Raw genomic sequence first — 18,010 nt, forward strand, 5'->3', positions numbered from 1 at the left:
ATATAGATAGAATTATCAAACCATGGGATTGTAAAATGATACAACCAATTTAGAAGGCAGTTTGGAGCTTCCTTGAAAAAGTAAACATAGAAATTCCACATGACCCAACTATTCCAACTAATTGGAATAGACCCCAAGAGAATGAGAACTAAGGCACAAATGGAGACTTGTACACCAATGATCACAGCACCATTATCCACCATCACAAGAACATGGGAACAGTTCAAATATCCAACCACAATCAAGTAGATTGAGAAATTATGGTACATTCACACGACAGTATACTATGAAGCACACAGGAGCAATGATTTTGTAAATCACTACCTAACTTGGGAGGGACTAGAGAGTATTAAGCTAAGTGAACTAACTCAGTCCCATAAGGACAAATACTGTATAAGACCATTATTGTAGTACATGTATGATGTTCCAAGTGGGAGTAGGGGAGAGCAGAAGGGTGTGGATAGGCAAGGGTGGAGGAGTAGTTAATCACTGGGTCATATAATTTGATCAATAAGGGGTAGGTAAAGGAAATGGGAAAGGTCTAGTGTGAAAAACAAAATATATGAACTTTGTAAGTAAAACAGTATAAAATCAAAATCTTCTTTAAAATAAAAAGAATTACCAAACCAGCAAGCAATGTAACACATTTAAACAGCCCAGGCAGATATATCAAAACAAAATAATACAAAAATTACAACAACACAATGTCTTTTTTTTTTTTTTTTTTAGCAACACAATGTCTTGGAGACAGTAGATAAGCAGCCAAATAAACAGTACAGGACTTGGGGTGGGAAGAGTAAACAAAATACAGTACAAAAAATCTTTCAGAGGATTAATTTTTATTGGAACTTTCTGATAAGAATTCAAAAGAATGAGAGTTCAGTACCTTCAATAGACTGAAAAATAGGTCATGGGAAAAAAACAGAATTTTAAACAATTAAAAACTCAAAGATTTTCTTAAAAAAAAAATAAGACCAAATAGAGAAAATGAATATTAGACCAAATAAATGGAAAGTTCAGGTGAAAAATGGGCACTCTCCTTCTGTATCACTTACTGCCTCTGAAAGCCTGCTGTGCCAGGTACGATCCAGCTCCAATTTGACGGTACACAACAACAAAATATAGAAAATCAGAAGCAATACAAAGATGAGGATTATTGTTGTTAGGTACCATCAAATCAACTGCATCTCATAGTGAACCTATGAATAATGAAGACATTCAGATGGAAAAAGACACATGAAGAAATACTCAAGATCACTAGCTATCAGAGAGATGTATAATCAAAATAATCAAACCATCATCTCACCTCAGCATCAATAGCAATGTTCAATGGCATACAACAAACACTGGAGAGGGTGTGAAATGATTGGAACTCTCATATTCACTGCTGGTGGGAATTTGAAATACAAAAAGCAGTTAAGTGCTTCCTCTGAAAGTTCTAAATAGAAATACCATTTGATCTAGCAATCCCACTAAAAATATATTCCAAAGAAATAAGAGCAACAACCACACTAACAAATATCTTTGTTTATTGCACCAGTATTTACAATAGTAAAGAGTTGCAAACTACCGAAGTGTTCATCAACAAATGAGTGTCTAACAGAACCATCATATAGTCACACAATGGAATATTATACTTCATTTAAAAATTATCAAGAATTTGTGAACCACAGCACATAATCAATCTGAAACATTATGTTGTGTGATAAAAGTCAGTCACAAAAATACAATTCTATTATAAGATCATTATTATAAAATGTTAAGGAAAGGTTTACATGCAAAATAATATCAATCCTGGAAGGATGGGAAAGGTGGGAAAGAAGTAAAAATAAGTAGATAATTGGGTAATATAAAAGGCAATATATAATAAAGACCCTTAGCTGACCCTTCAGTGATTTTTCTGAAGCTATAAACTACGTGGGAGGAAACAGCCCATGTTTCTCCCTGAGACACACTTCTGGATTCACACCACCAGAGAGGTTCAATTGGCTTTGAATGAGCAGCCTTGGATGAGCAGTTCAGTTGCTCACAAACTACATGACCAGAACTCCCTAAGGGACTGACTAGATATTATAATTGATTAATCAATAGTAATTAATGTTATAAACCAAAATGTTTAAAAATAATTGTATTCAAAATCAGTATGATTTGTAAACCTTCCCTCAAATGCAAAAACTTAAATAAAGAAAGAAAATACCAGGTCAGGCACACCTTAGTTATCAAAGTGAGATTTTTTCCCCCTCAACTCTAATCTGAGAAGGCAGTTCCTCCTCAATTGTATTCTAAGGAAGCTTCTTCAACCTTAGAATATGAGGAGCTCAGATTCTAGTACGGTATCAGACAATGAACTCCTGTTATTCATATTCAAGTGATAAAGAACAAAGACGTCACTGAAAGATTAAGGTGAGCCTGACCCAAACCATGGTATTTTCCATTGTGGGCTGAACAATGAATAACGATATTAAAGAAGAATAAATGCCTTTGAATTGTGATACAGATGAAGAGTTCTGAACCTATTATAGACTGTCAAAAGAACAAATCTGCTCTGGATGGTGCTCCTTGGAGACAAGGAGGGTGAAACTTAAATTCATATACTTTGAGAATGGTGTCAGGAAATGCCAGTCCTTCGGAAGAGATACCTGGCTGGGGAGAGCAGAGAGTCAGTCAAAAAAGAGGAAGACTTTCAACAAGACGGACTAGCACAGTTACTGTACTAAGGGGCCCAAGTATCACAGAGGCATGAAATAGGGCAAAATTTGATCTGTTGTTCATAGGATCATTATATTCACTGCCAACTCAATGGCATCTGACAACATTTACCTATAAAATCTTTATTAAACTCTCATGATTTTTAACAATGCCAAAGTACCTTATTAAGTCACTTATCAAAAGAAATCTTGCCTGAGCCAAAGATGTTAGCAGAGTCAAGGCTTTACAACTTCTTAATCATAACTTGGCTACAAAACCCCTCAGTTTATCTTTAAAACTTAGGTTTGGAGATAAGTAATAATCTTTTTTCAGCACAGTGACTGCCCTCTTGTCTTTCATTATGTATTTTATTTTCAGCTCAATTTCAAACTACTGAACAAAATTCTTATAAAAACTAAGCCACTCTTGAACTTCCTATATATTCAAAACCAAGTTATTTTTTAAAAACATCTGGAGTTCTATCTTAAAAAGCCATTTCTAGGGAGCTCTGGTGGCCTAGTGGCAAGAAGTTGCACTGCAATCTCAGAGGTATGTGGTTCGAATACACCAGATGTTCTGTTGGAGAAGAAGAGGCAATCTCCTCCTGTACCTGGCAGATCCAATTTGACGGTACACACACAAAATATTTTTTAAAAAGCCATTTCTTCTTTAATGTATTTAAACCATAAACGGTAAATGAAACCACAAATGATACTGACCAAAATGTCTTAAGTCACTGTTCAACATATCAGAGAAGGACAAGAGAGTTCTTAATCAAACCCCAAAGGGTGGGGGGAAATTAGGTGTAACAGAAAATAAAACTACAACTGCAAAAAATACATCTTTAGCCAGAACTTGACCAAAGTGAAGGAAAACCATGACTCTCACTCTAATTGGTAGGGTGGGGTTTTTTATATCCCTAAAGTTATATTTAAAGTATATGTCTATTTGAAGTATATGCCTAAACAATCTATTCCAATTGAGGAATCTCTCAAGAGTTCAACAAACAATTGTGGTATGCTAAACGTCTAAATTGTCATGTGGATTTCTAATTTCATTCAGGTATTTCAAGTTCTCTGCTGAGACAAGGAGAAAAGGAACATGTACGCATATACTCATCCTGAACTACAGAGTAAACTCATGTACCATGTTCTACCAGTCAACAAGGTAAATGCAGCTATGTTGTTTGCCATCAATTCAATTCAGACAGATAATCAATCTGCAACTGAATTTGTCTTCATCCTTTACCTTCTAGGCAATCCTTGATATTCTACAGAACTCATTTAGTCAGTATTAGAAACAAGATGACTTTAAGTTGTGGTGTTGGAGAATAGCACTGATATGGACTGTCAAAAGAGCAAACAAAGATAAAACAAAAAAAGATGTCTCGGAAAAGTGCAACCAGACTGCTCCTTATAAGCAAGGAATGGTGAAGCTTTGTCCCTCATACTTTGGGCATGTCGTCAGGAGAGACTACTCCTTTGAAAAGAACAGCATGCTTGGAAATATGGAGGGTAGTGAAAGATAGGAGACCTTCAGCCAGATGGATTGACACAGTGACTGACAATGGGCAAGCATATCAAAGATGAATGGAATGGCACAGGATGAGACAGTGTTCAGACCAGTTGTTCATAGAGCCACTATAAATCCTACTTGACTTTACAGCACCTAACAAGCAATAGATACAAGAACTTTCTTTTAACCTCTGGAGACTCTTGTACATCAAACTGAGCGGACAAGCAGACCTCGGTAAGATTTGGAAACCCATGGCACAAATTAAAAATTCAGCATGACACCAAGTGCTCTAAAGAAATCTTTAGCGAGGTCAAGAAAATACTGGTTAGGAGTGGAGGCTCTAGGAATTGAATTAAGGACCTACTTCTTATTAAGGAGCTCTGTCACCTAATGGTAAGGAATTGTGCTGTTAACCTAAAGGCACACAGTTCGAATCTGTCAGCTGTTCCACGGGAGAGAGATGGGCAATCTGAAAACCCACTGAAGGATCAGCTATGGGTCAGTTCCAACTTGATGGATCATAACAACAAGCACTTCTTATTAGTGGTGACTTTTAGTATCTCCATTTCTTTTTCACATAATGGTACTCATAATAAAATCTCTCTATGGTTACTTTGAGAATGAAATGAAATAATGCATGTGAAGTTCTTAGCATTCTGTACAGCAAACACAAAAGGTCCAATAAGTTATAATGACTAATTAATTGCCTCACTACAGACATCATTATTTCCTCTTTTGAGTAAACAATAAGCCTTACTATGTATTAAGTTCTATATTTCTCATTCACACACACACACGAGAGAAAAAAAATCCCTACAGCAAGGGTTTCCCTCACTTCTGATTACCCACTATCATTCTCAAACAACACCGTTTTTCATGATTAAACAAATCTAATAATATAACTCCTCCCTCAAATATCTTCAGTGTCAATATGTCCAATCAATCAATATTTTACCTAACTAAATATTTTTATATTTTCATACAAGCAAAAGCAGAAGATAAATACCTTTGGTGCCACTGCTTAGTTTTACCCTCTTTCGCTTGCCCAAACCTTGACTCCCATCCTGATCCTCCTGGAGGAAAACAAAAGCAATAGCATATATAGTCATATTAATTAATACCTACATTTTATATAACATAAATATGCTTATAAATCACGGCAACATAACGTTATACATGTTTACATTACTAATCAGAATATTTTTCTTCTTATGTAATGTTGTTGTTGAGTACCATCAAGTCAGAACCAACCTGTAGCTAATCCTCTAGCAGGTTTGCAAAAGCAATTAATTACAGAGTAGGGGACTGCTCATCCTGCTCTCACAAAGCAGCTAGTGAATGAGACCTGTGTGACTTAGGAATTGCAGCTCAGCTTCTCACCACTTTTGCTGCTAATTTTGATAAGGAAAATTGCAAGATATCTTTAATATACAAGGATGTCCTTCCAGTAGAAGAATTAAATACTCCAAAATTACACAATAAAAGCATTCCTAACTTTAAAGCTATATCAGCATATGTGTAAAGAAATTAAAGGAATGAGGATGAGAAAATTATCACAGGAAGGATAAAAAGGCTCTGAAGAGTCTGGAACAAACAAAATCATTACAAGAAATCAAGTTTTAAAAATCAAACACATTACAAGCTATATTTGACAGTTTGTTGTTGGGTTTTTTTTAAAGTTAAGATAAAATATGCTTAACCGTGGATTATAAAGCAGACAAACACAGGCATTTTTACTCACATTATTAAATACATTTCCTGGAAAAACTTTCACCAAAAGCAAAAGGACTTACAGGTAGAAAATGCTTAAGGACACCCACTCACGAACTATTCAGATTTGCAACCAGACAGGTAATAAAAGCAGCAATGCTACTTCTGAAGAAATACGGATGCTCAGGCAAACATCTTGGGGTGGTCTAAGACTCACAAAATCCCTGAACTTTAATGAAAGCATAGTATCCTTATCAAGAAATGTCCCATCACTGTTCCCTAAGACACATTTTGAAAGAAATGGTGACTAGGTAAAAGAGCTATGTATAAGAGTTTACCATTTTAAAGCTAAAGATAATATTTAAGGACGTAATACAGAGCTCTGGTAGCATCTGTGAGTTGTACCAGTAACCCAAAGCCTGCAAGTCTCTGCTGGAACCCACCTCTTCAAGTAAGAAAGATGGGCAGTCTCCTCCTCTTATGATTTACAAACTCAGAAATCCAACAAAAGGTCCCTAGAAATCAGAACCTACCCTGAGGCAGTGAATCAGTGAGTTTTAAAGAGGGTGAGGTATAATATGAGGCAAGATAAGAAATATGTGACGTTAAAATAATCAGCAATATACTGAAAAGAGCACACTAATAACTAGAGCTATCAAAGGAACAAGTGCCTTCTAAACTTTCTACCAGCAGGAGTATTTAATGAGAGGTTTACCTGCCAAGAAAAACAATTCCTCCCTCCACTGAATAAGAAATAGATATTTCTACGGCCCTTCCCACTAAAAATAATCTATGTGTTTGATGCCCCATCACATCATTGATCATTAATATCATTAATGAGTTAATCCATTTTTCCTTTTATATTCACTTATGAAAAATGTCTGACTTTCGGTATGAATACTACTTCTTTTGCCACATATTTTCAAATTATTTTCATTGTTGTCTCTGCTTCACATTAAGAATATTATTCAAAGCATCTTAATATTATTATTATACTATTATTATTATATTCAAACTCATCTTATTCTTTTAAGCAATTATTACACAAGTATATAAACATATGCTAAAATAACTACAAATAAACAAGCATGAAAAATAAGCAACAGGGAGTTCTGGTGGTCTAGTGTATAAGGAGTTGTGCTATCAATCCAAAAACAGGTGATTTGAGTACACCAGTTGCTCTGTGGAGAAAAGATAGGCAACCCCCCTCCCACGTGATTTACAGCCTCTGAAAACCCACAGGAAGTTTGGCTATGAGTATGTTCGCAGTCAAATCAACAATAAAAATCTCCATATAAGGCTAAAGGTAAACAATGCTTCTTTACTTATAAGCTCTATTTTTCCAGTTTTCTACTACATAGTCTGATTTTTATAGTCTGATGGGAGAAAACATGTTTTAAATTATTCTATTTGTATTAATAGCTGTACCTCAAAGTCACCAAGATTATGATCTGGTGTATTCCAATGATTACGTAAAGATAAAAAGCATGGTATGGTAATGGCCAAAGTAAATATAATCTTTCCTTGAAAAATTATCTTTAATTCTAAGATCTTACTTCCTCTGAGAATCTCTCTAATTAAACTTAGTTACACACAACAGTAGAGGTAATTTTCTTTTGAAATGGACTTCAAATTATTACAGATTTAAACAAAAACAAGAAAGTAGCATTTTTAAAATGCTTTATAAACTTAAGGTGCGCCTTATTTTATTTTCACTTTGGTCACCTAGAACATAAACATTTTCTACTCATTTCATGTAAGTTACACACACATGCACACAAAAAAATAAACAGTAGTATAAAGAATGTCATGTATATAAATAGCACTGAGTACAAAATGTTCTTTTATTCAAGGGACAAGAGAGACAAATGATCTGATATAATGTGTATGAACAAAATTTAGTAGACTATAATGATGTATTCACTATCATTCCAATAAAACTCTTTGCCAACAGAAACTCTTGCCACTGTTATTTTTCTAAATCTGCCTTTTCAGTTTTAAAATTAAGTGAATGGATTAAATTTTCTCTAGAGTCTCCTTCAATTTTAAATCTAAATTTAAAATATTTTTTAAATTGTTTTAATTCTTTATATGTTGTTGCTGGTTTTATGTATCATCGAATTGGAACTCCTACGTGACCTTGCAGGGGTTTTCAGAGGCAGTAAATCGCACAGGAGGAGACTGTCCATTCTTCTCCCATAGAGCAATTGGTAAATTTGAACCACTACCTTTGGTTGACAGTGCAATACCTTACTTACCACTAAGCCACTAGAGCTCCCTGTGTGCGTATGTGTGTGTATGTGTGTTTATTAGTAATTAAGATGTCTCTGCCTTCTTCTCATTCTTTCTCTATATATAATTGGCTAACCTGCAAGAATGAAATAATAGAAAGGTATCACTCAAGAATCCCTCAAACCTGTGCAGTAAGGGTATAGAAAAGCCAATCCTTAAATTACATCCAGTTCTTCACATAATTTCAAAACAAACATAACAATCATGCCTACAGTTTAAAAACTCAATATGGCATTCAAAGGCTTGCATTTCTAAATGACATTAAATGGATGTGGTGTAACAACAACATTTGTGTTTGAAGATTATCACGTTTTCAGCCGATTTACTCTATCTTTCATCTTTATCTTTCTTTTTGCACTTTTTACCCATTTGAAGAAAGATATGTAAAATGCATTAAAGAAAAGTACAAAAACATTCTCTAAGTAAATCACCTTAAAATTTAACAAAAATTTTTTGTTTAGGATACCTAGGCACAGTATTTTTCCCCCCACTAAGAAGTAAAAGCAGAATATAGAGGATCAGAGAATAGCAGAAAAGTTCCATTAATTTTTTTATTGTATTAATGGCTTTTAAAGGTTTATTTCGAGCCTTAAACGGCAATGTTTGTTAAGTGTTACCAAGGTTGAGTGCCATGTTAAGGGTCAACTACAACTGACTGAACCTTCTGAACAAGAGATGGAAACCTGCCCCTATCCTGCAGCATCCTCGCCATCTCTGCCACGGTCAATCTATCACATTAAGGGTCTTCTGCTCTTTTACTAACTTTCTACCTTTCCCAGCATGAGGCCCTTCTCCAACTAGCTTCTCTGACAAGATGCCCAAAGTATGTGAGATAAAGATTGACTATTCCTGCCTCTAAAGAACACCCTGATTGCACCTTCTCTGCAAGACAAAATTTTTTGTTCTTTTGGCAGTTCATGGTATATTAAACACTTTTCACTAACACTATAATGCATAGTTCTTTGATCTTTAGTCATTGTCCAATTTTCACATGAATATTAACAATTGAAAGTATCATGGCTTCAGTCAGGTGCACCTTAGCCTTTAAAATAACATTGCTGCTCTCTTGCACTTTAAAGATGCTCTTAACAGCTGCATTGCTCAAAGCAATACATTTTTTTATTTGTTTGTTTGGACACAATTATTCATTTACATAGTGTTTTACTCATGTACATTGTGTGTTATTCAGTCATCCATATACATATTCTTGGAAATAGATGATAGATAGATAGATAGATACATAGATAGATACACAGACAGACAGAAATTACTGTTGAACAACGCCTTTACCTCATCCCATCAAATCTTCATTACACCTTACCCATTCTTTCATCTACTCACCATCCATCCACTAATCTCTGTTGCCCTAGGGGAGCAGCACTCCCCTTTTTCCTACCCTCTCTTCACCTTTTTTCCTCTTCTCTTTGGAATAGTCAATCATACACATCTTGTTCCTATTTGTCAATTGCAACAGTCATACTGTCCTTTCATTAATTCTTCCCAGATTGGTCCTCTCTTGCCCTGATCCTTTAGTGTTCATTACAATGCCTTCTATTTCTGCTCTCTTAGTTCCTTTCACCGCTTATGTTACCCTCCTATTTAAAATGGTCTTACACAGTATTTGCCCTTTTGTAGCTATTATTTCACTCACCATAATATCCTCTAAAATCTTGCATGTTGTATAGTATTTTATTAATTCATTGTTCTTTAGTGTTGCAAAGTAACATTTTGTTGTGTGAATGTATCACAATCTCTCTAGACATTCATTGTTGATAGGTATTTGAGTTGTTTCCATTTTCTTGCTTGAATGAACATTACTGCAATGAACATTGGTGTGTGTGTGTGTGTATATAAATATATATAAATAAATATATATGGGGGGATATATATATATTCATTTATCCATTTGTACTTTGGCTGTAATTTCCTTGGAATATATTCCTAAGTAGTGAAATAGCTGGGTCATATGTGGTTTCTACATTTACCTTTTGGAAGACATACCAAACTGCCTTCCACAGATTTAACATTCTATAATCCTACCAACAATATATGAGAGATCCAATCTCTCCACACCTTTGTCAACATTTACTGTTTGCTGTTCTGTTAAAAGTTACTAATGCTACTTGGGTCAGATGGTATCTCATCGTTGTTTTGCTTTACATCTCTTTACTAGTGATTCTGAACATTTCACCCTGTGTTTGTTGGTCATCTGAATATCCTCCTTGGTAAAGAATCTTTTCATGTCTTTTGCTCATTTTATAATCAAGTTATCAGATTTTTTCTTGTGGAGGCTTTATACAATTCTGTAAATTTTAGTTATGAGTCTCATGTTTGAAATGTCATTGCCAAATATATTTTCCCAGTCAGTGAGCTTCCTTTTCACCCTTCTGGAAAAGGTACTTGATGCATAAAGGGATTTTATTTTTCAGAAGGTCCTTTACTTGATTTTGTCTCCTTCTGGTCTGCATCTTCGGTTGTTTACAAATATCTTGTTTCATTTTCTGTAGAGAGAAGTTCAGTGTGGATCCTGTTTCAATGTTATGCAGATAAAAGTCCAGCTGTGCCTGCTCTATTTGGCTAAAAAGGCATTTGTTTTTCCATTTAATGGGTTTTGTGTTTTTGTCAAATATTGACTATAGGCAGATAGGGTGATTTCTAAGTTCTCAATTCCATTCTATCAGACTAAATGCTTGCTGCTGTACCAATATCAGGCTGTTTTTAGTCTTCTGATATCTTCACTGCTGCTACCATGTGTGTTATTAGGGAATCAAACAAAAGAAAACCACTAACAATTTCAATCTTTTCTCTATATATCATTAGTTCACCAATTGGTCCTATTATAAGGATTTTCTTTATGTTGGGATATAATCCATATTGAAGCTATAGTCTTTCATCTTCTTCAGTAAATGCTTTAAGTCTTCATCACTATCTGCAAGCAAGGTGTGTCATCTGCATAATGTAGGTATCAATTTCACAAAGAGAAATTGTCCCCATTAACAACAAAAAACTAATTCCTATTAGGTCAGACTTATCCCCATGACCCTGAACCACTTTCTACTCATCCCAACACCAATCTTACCCCTTTACTGTATCCAAAATCTAACTCAATAGCTCACAGACCAAACAGAATCATATTGGGGACGTTAAATGGCTATATATAATTCAGGTTAGTAGCAAAATACAATCACTCAGTCAGGACAGTTTCCAAAATATGTTTGCAGGCTTCTAAGCCTTGAATCTCAGTTTTACAAAGCTCTCAGTCCTGCCAATTATGGCTCTACCACCAATATCACCTGCCAAGTCCTCCAACAAAACTGGACAAAAGCTCTTAGCTCTGGTTCCATAGGGGATAGAAGCCCCAAGGTCTGTTCCATCTCTTATTGGGTCTCTGGTCTTTCACTTTTGCCACTGCTACTGCTCCTGCTGTAGGTCTAGCTGGTGTGAAAATCTCTGGCCTCAAAGAGCATACAATGCATGCCTGCTTCTTCTTTTCTAGTGGTGAGATTCTCAAATTCTGCTTCTTGATCTGCTCAATTCAAAGGTTAGATTAGCAAATCCCCTTGTGGATAGGCTAACACACTCTCCACATATTCCTGCCCATTCACAAAGCAAAGTCAAGTTCAATGACTAGGAAAGCCATTTTGAACAATAAATCCTTAACACTACAGCAGGCTGTTGATAAATCTTCCAAGTAGCTTTAGAAATCCTATAAAGTTCCAATAAGTCCTTCAGTTGTGCAACAAACTTGTGCAAAGACTTTTAGCTCTGATTCAATGGGGGAGGGAGGTATCAGTCTCAAGGTCAGCTCCATCTCATGCTAGGGCTCTGGTCCTCTACTTCGGCCATGGCTGCTGCTGTCATAAGTCTAGCTAGCATAAGAATCTCTGGGCCCTGAAGGACATGTTACATTCTCTAGCTGCTTCTTTGCTGGTGGAGAAGATCTTCCAGTTCTGTTGCTGGAGCTGCTCAATTTCATGGAAGACAAGCCAATCCCCTACAGATTGGTGAGACTAGCCAATTCCCTTGTGGATGAGTAACATTCTATTTGCATATTCCCACTATTCACATGGCAAAGTAAGTTAATGGACAGGAAAGCTATTTTGAACATTAAAACTTTAATACCACAGATCATCCTATGGTTTTTCTAGCCACTAACTTTTGTATTTGGAAAATTAACTTTCCTTGTACAGTACACAATAACTATATTTGTGAATGCATGTATGACAGCAATTTCATTATACATAGCTTAATATCCCCATTTTAGACAGCCAATTTCTAATTTGCCCATCTCTGTCAAAACAATACTCTGAGGGGACAAGCATGTCCCTTCTATCTGAAGGATCTGCTGTTCCTCTTACAACTGCATCTGCATCCATAAGCAAAGTCTAGGCAAGAACTATCAGACTGCAACAGTCAACACTAGCTCAGAACATGAAACATCTTGGGTTCTGGTCAATTCATCTCCATCCATCAGTTGGTAGGTCCAAAGGGGCATCAGCTGAAAACTCAGGAGTCCACACTTATCCTGTGTTCCAGATCAACTAGTCCCTTCCCTCAGCCTTAGCACCCCCTATGGGGCCAAGTCAACAAAACAGGAGTCATATGACTTCCTGCTCCTCAAGCCAGCAACCATGTTGAGCTAATACATACTTTTGTGCACACTAGGCCAACACTGCTGATTAAACATGTCTAAAATGACATATAACAACAACAATAATCTCCGCCTATCTCTTTATTGCTGCATGCCTCCTAATTCCATTCCAATGGATCCAGGTGGTCACCACAAATGATTCACCAGTTCCCTTTAACCTCAAGTCCTAGAAGAAGGCTCTGATGGGTAACCACCTTATCCTGACTCAGAAGCCAAAGTGCTAGTTCCAGTTATAAAAGGTCAAAGTCTAAAAAAAAAAAAAAAAAGAAAAACTATATTAAAAAAAAAAAGGTCAAAGTCTCTTTTTCCCCCTCTCTTCTTTCCAAATGTATATCACTTCAATGAAAAGTCCAAAGAAAGTCTATAAATCCATTCAAATGCAAATCTCCTCAGAGTACTGAGTAGGGCTTAATCTTTTCCCAGGAAAAGTTTAATGAGCTCTCCCAAATTCTACTATTTTCAGTAAGCATTTTTTATGTCAAGTTTTCCTCTTTTAGTATATCCAATTACTGGCGAAAAGTGGAATGCTTTCAAGATCTACAACAGATAGCATCCATTTATATCATATACCTTAACACTAAATCAACAAAAATCTTAATCATTACACAATGTATCTTAACGTGACTATAGGAAAGATATGGCAAAATTCATAAACTTAAATGAACAAAAACCTTAGCACATACATCTTTCAACTTCATTCTCCATCCTTAACTTATCTCATTCATAGGCATATAGTCTCGGGCTAAAAATTGATTTTCTTTCCATTTTAGTAGCAACAAACTGCCCTTGTCATGCTTCTAACGTCTTATTCTTGGAAAATCCCACACTGCCATGAGTCTGGAGCCATCACATCAAATCCTGACTTCTAAAACCAACTGTAAAAAAGAGCAAAAGCTGCATGGAGATGGCCACATCTGACCTTTACCAACTTCACAAAAGATAACTGCCTTCATCAACAGCAATCAACAAAAGAAAAACAATTCCCATGAAATCAGACATGTCCTCCACACTCCTCTACTTCTTTATACTCAACACCAATCTTACTGCTTTGCTGAGTCCAAAATCATATGAAATAGTTGACAGACCACAAAGAACGATAGTAGGGAAGTCACAAGGTTCGAATCCAAGTTAGTAGCAAAATACCATCAGGTTAGATTCCAAAATGTGCTCACAGAAGTGAAGTCCAACCACTGAGCTTCATGGCTTTAGGAAAATGTTACAAAGCTCTCAATTCTGCCAATTATGGCTCTTCCCTGCCCCCACCCCCAAGTCCTCCAGTTGTCCAATAAACTTGGACAACAGCTCTTAGCTCTGGTTCCTTGGGGGTTAGAAGTCCCAAGCTCAGCTGTGTTTCATGTTTGATGTCTGGTCCTCTGCTTCTTCCATGGATGCCAATAACGTCTAGATGGCACAAGAATCTCTGGTCCTCAAAAATATGTTATATTCTCTTCTTTCTTCTTTGCTGATGGGGAAAATCTTCCAACTCTGCTGCTGGATCTGCTCAATTTAATGGGAGACTCGCCAATTCCTCTATAGACTGGTAAGACTAGCCAACCCCTTTGTTCACTTATTCCTGCCCATGCACATGGCAATGTTGGTTGATGGATATGGAATCCATTTTGAATAATAAACCCTTAACACCACAGCAAGGTACAAATTTGCTTTTCACAGGGTCACTATGAGCCATAAATGACTCAAAGCCATCAAATAGCAATAATAATTCCTGTTTTTGTTCTATTTCTTACTACATTATATGATTTTTTAACTCAAGATTTGAAAATAAACCAAAAAAAAAAAAAACCCACAAAAAGCAAAACAAAAGCTAAAGGGAGTATTTATCAAGAAAATATAAATTAATATTTTTTGCAAAAAAATCTATAGTCTAAATCTTAACATAGATTTTTATCACTAATATTTTCTATTAGACTGCACAAAAGCCTATCTTGATACTTTTCCATACTTTTCACCATACCTAAATGTGTGATTTTTAAACATTTTTTTAAAAACCTAATAAAATGTTAAATATTCATACCCTAAATGACTTGCATTCTTCACAAAAAGAATTATAAATGTTCTACCCTTTTTAAAATTAAAAGGACTGAAAACAAAGGAAATTATTAGAAACTGTAGTTTATATATACAGCATAAAGAAAAAAAGCACTAAAAAAATGGTTTCGAAGAACATATTACAGAGTAAATAAAAGCAAGTCACAAAATAAAACATTTTCTATTTACTATACACACACACACACACACACACACACACACACACACTTTCCATAAACACAAAGTTATTTAAGTGTATTTCAAAGGATCATCAAAGATAACCAAAATATTCCTTGTATCTACCCAGAGGAAAAAGAATGGGAAATTTGTCTGGCAAAACTACAATTTATCTGTATATTCCTTAAGTAATTTCATATTAAATTTTTAAACCTAAAATTGTTCTTACAATCATGCTTTAATAAAATACTTCTTACAAGATCAGTAGAACCTATGATCAATGACAGCTAGAAAAATGAAAAGATCTGATTGAACTCTACACATAAGACATTGAGATAAAAAATCTTTATCAAGGTATAATATAAGCCTTATTAATAAGACTGTAAATTTTTCATTAAAAAATAAACTTTTTATAACATTTTTATTACAAAAATGCTCTATAATCTTGCTCAATTTAATACCAACTTTTATCTTTGAATTATATTTTTTTTTCATGAGGACAAAGACATTCAGAAATTAAACAATCTGCAAGAAAAAACAGATATCTGAACCAACAATAAATCCAGTCATTTCAAATATAACTTATTATGCTGCCTTGAGGAATAATTGAATAAATAATTGTATAGTAAATGGGTAATATAAAGAACAGCTAATTTTTCTTCTAAACAAAATCTAAAATAGGCATTCCTTGAATTCACTTCCTGCTAAATAATTCAAATAATTTAATAATTTAATTGGGTTAGCAGCAGTTATCCACCTTCTGGGCAACCACAGCTCCTTTTTTAATATCCATGCATCCACTTCTTAAACAACATGCCTCTGGAAACCATGAACTTTGATAAGCAACAATAGTTGTAGATAGTTGTGCTCAACTGGACAGCAATCAACAACAACATCATCACATTCTATAAGACCTTAACGAAAGAAAATCAAGCACTTCTCAGTCACAAACAGCATATAATTAAAGTTCCAGAGAGGTACCAAAGAAATAATGCATTTGCCTATTAACTTATAGGCTAGAACTTCATGTCCACTAAGAAAAACCCAAATCTACCACCAATGAGTATATTTCAACTCACAGCAACCCTCCATCAGGTTTGTGAGGTTGTAAATCTTTCAACAGGCTGGTAGCTAAAACATTTAACCTATTACTACTAAGCCACCAATATTCCTTATGGAGAGTCAGGGCACCTCTAAAGAAAAACTCAGTGATCTATTTCAGAAAAATCAGTATATTTCTACTCTGACACTCAAGTCACCATGAGTCAGAATCAATTCAACAGCAACTACATGTTTTATGGGAGCTGGAATAAAGCATTTTAAGAGTATCATTATAAAAACTATTTTAATATGGGTAAAAAAACAATTTGTTCTGCAAACTTTCATTCAAATCATAAAATGTTTAAATGTATACTTTATAGTCAAATCAAGGGATAATTCCAATTAGGAACAAATTCTTATATAAAACATTTATTTTAAAAAACAATTTTTCAAGAAGTTACACTGTAATCCCAGAGGTACGCGGTTTGAATCCACCAGATGCTCTGCTGGAGAAGGAGGGGCAATCTCCTCCTGTATCACTCAGATGCGATTTGATGGTACACACACAAAAAATAATAAAATAAATTTAAAGAAAAACAAAACAATTTTACCACCAAAACTTGCTGAAAAAACTAAAAGGGATAAATTAAAAAGAAAGGAATTATGGGGTATAAAAATTAGAGTTTAGGAAGAACAAATTATAAGCTATGGTAATAAACAAAGGGTCATATTTCACAATCTTTAATATTCTCTTAAAATTTACTTTTAGAAAACAATCTTTTTCTAAAAGGATCTTCTTCTACCACACAAGCCCAAGACATGGCTTATTGCAGTGCAATTCTAAATAGAAATCTGGAGAGTTTAGTTGTTACTAGTTGCCATTAAGTGCAACTTATGGCAAAACCAAATGTTATAGGACATAACTGTTCCATAGTTCTCTCAGCTGTAATTTTAATGCAAGCAGACTACAAGGACATTTCTTCCACAGTACCATTGGGAGGTTTAAATCATCAACATTTAGGCTGGCAGTCAAATGTTAACAATTTGCACCACGGAGGGACTTTGTGGAAAGCTTAGACCAAGGCACAAACAACTGTTACTTCTACACTTAATAGAAGTGACAACATCTGTATTGAAGATCATTTTTCTAAATGCCCAAAAGTCATATGCAATTCTTAAAAAAACACAGTTTTTAGCAGAAAGACTGTTGTATGTATACTAATACTGTTGCTAGGTGCCAGCAAGTCAGCTCCAATTCAGTTACCTTTATCTATGTACAATAGAGCAAAACTGTCGAATACAAAGGTTCTAATCTATCATTTACATACAAACAAAAAACCATATTTTGTCTTTCTATATTATCAAATTATTTCTATAAGAAGCATCTATATGATAACTAGACCTTTCATTATGCAACTGTATTGGGCTCAAGTATGCCAAAGACGGTAAGGATACCACTAGAGGGAGCTCTGGTGGCCTAGTGGCAAGAAGCTGTACTGCAATCCCAGAGGAGTGTGGTTCAAATCCACCAGATACTCCACTGGAGAAGGAGAGACAATCTCCTCTTGTACGAGTCAAATCTGATTAGATGGTACACACCAAAAAATAATAAAATTTACAAAATTATGTTGTTGTTGTGTGCCGTCAAGTCGCTTGCGACTCACAGCGACCCTATGTACAACAGCCCTAAACTCCGCTCTGTCCTGTGCCAATCGCACTGTCTCTGATACTGCCATTCCAATTATCCCAGTCACCGAATCAATCCACCTCATAGAGGGCCTTCCTCTCCTGCGCCGCCCCTCCACCCTCCCAAGCATGATGTCCCTCTCTAAGGACCGGTCTCTCCTCACAACATGTCCAAAGTATGTTAGACGGAGCCTCAGAATCCTT

At 35.3% G+C, this 18,010-nt stretch overlaps 1 protein-coding gene across 1 annotated transcript in view; it reads right to left on the reverse strand.

Annotated features, from left to right (window-relative positions):
- Window positions 1-18,010, reverse strand: part of UBR3 (ubiquitin protein ligase E3 component n-recognin 3 (putative)) — a 272,765-nt gene that overhangs the window by 191,111 nt on the left and 63,644 nt on the right. The window contains exon 6 of the mRNA XM_006878857.1: window positions 5,210-5,276. Within this exon, the coding sequence (XP_006878919.1) occupies window positions 5,210-5,276 (67 nt within the window). The remainder of the gene's footprint in view (window positions 1-5,209; window positions 5,277-18,010) is intronic.

Source organism: Elephantulus edwardii, unplaced genomic scaffold (genome assembly GCF_000299155.1).
Source record: "Elephantulus edwardii isolate Elephantulus edwardi_28Jun2011 unplaced genomic scaffold, EleEdw1.0 scaffold00001, whole genome shotgun sequence".
In the NCBI taxonomy this organism is placed as follows: domain Eukaryota; kingdom Metazoa; phylum Chordata; class Mammalia; order Macroscelidea; family Macroscelididae; genus Elephantulus; species Elephantulus edwardii.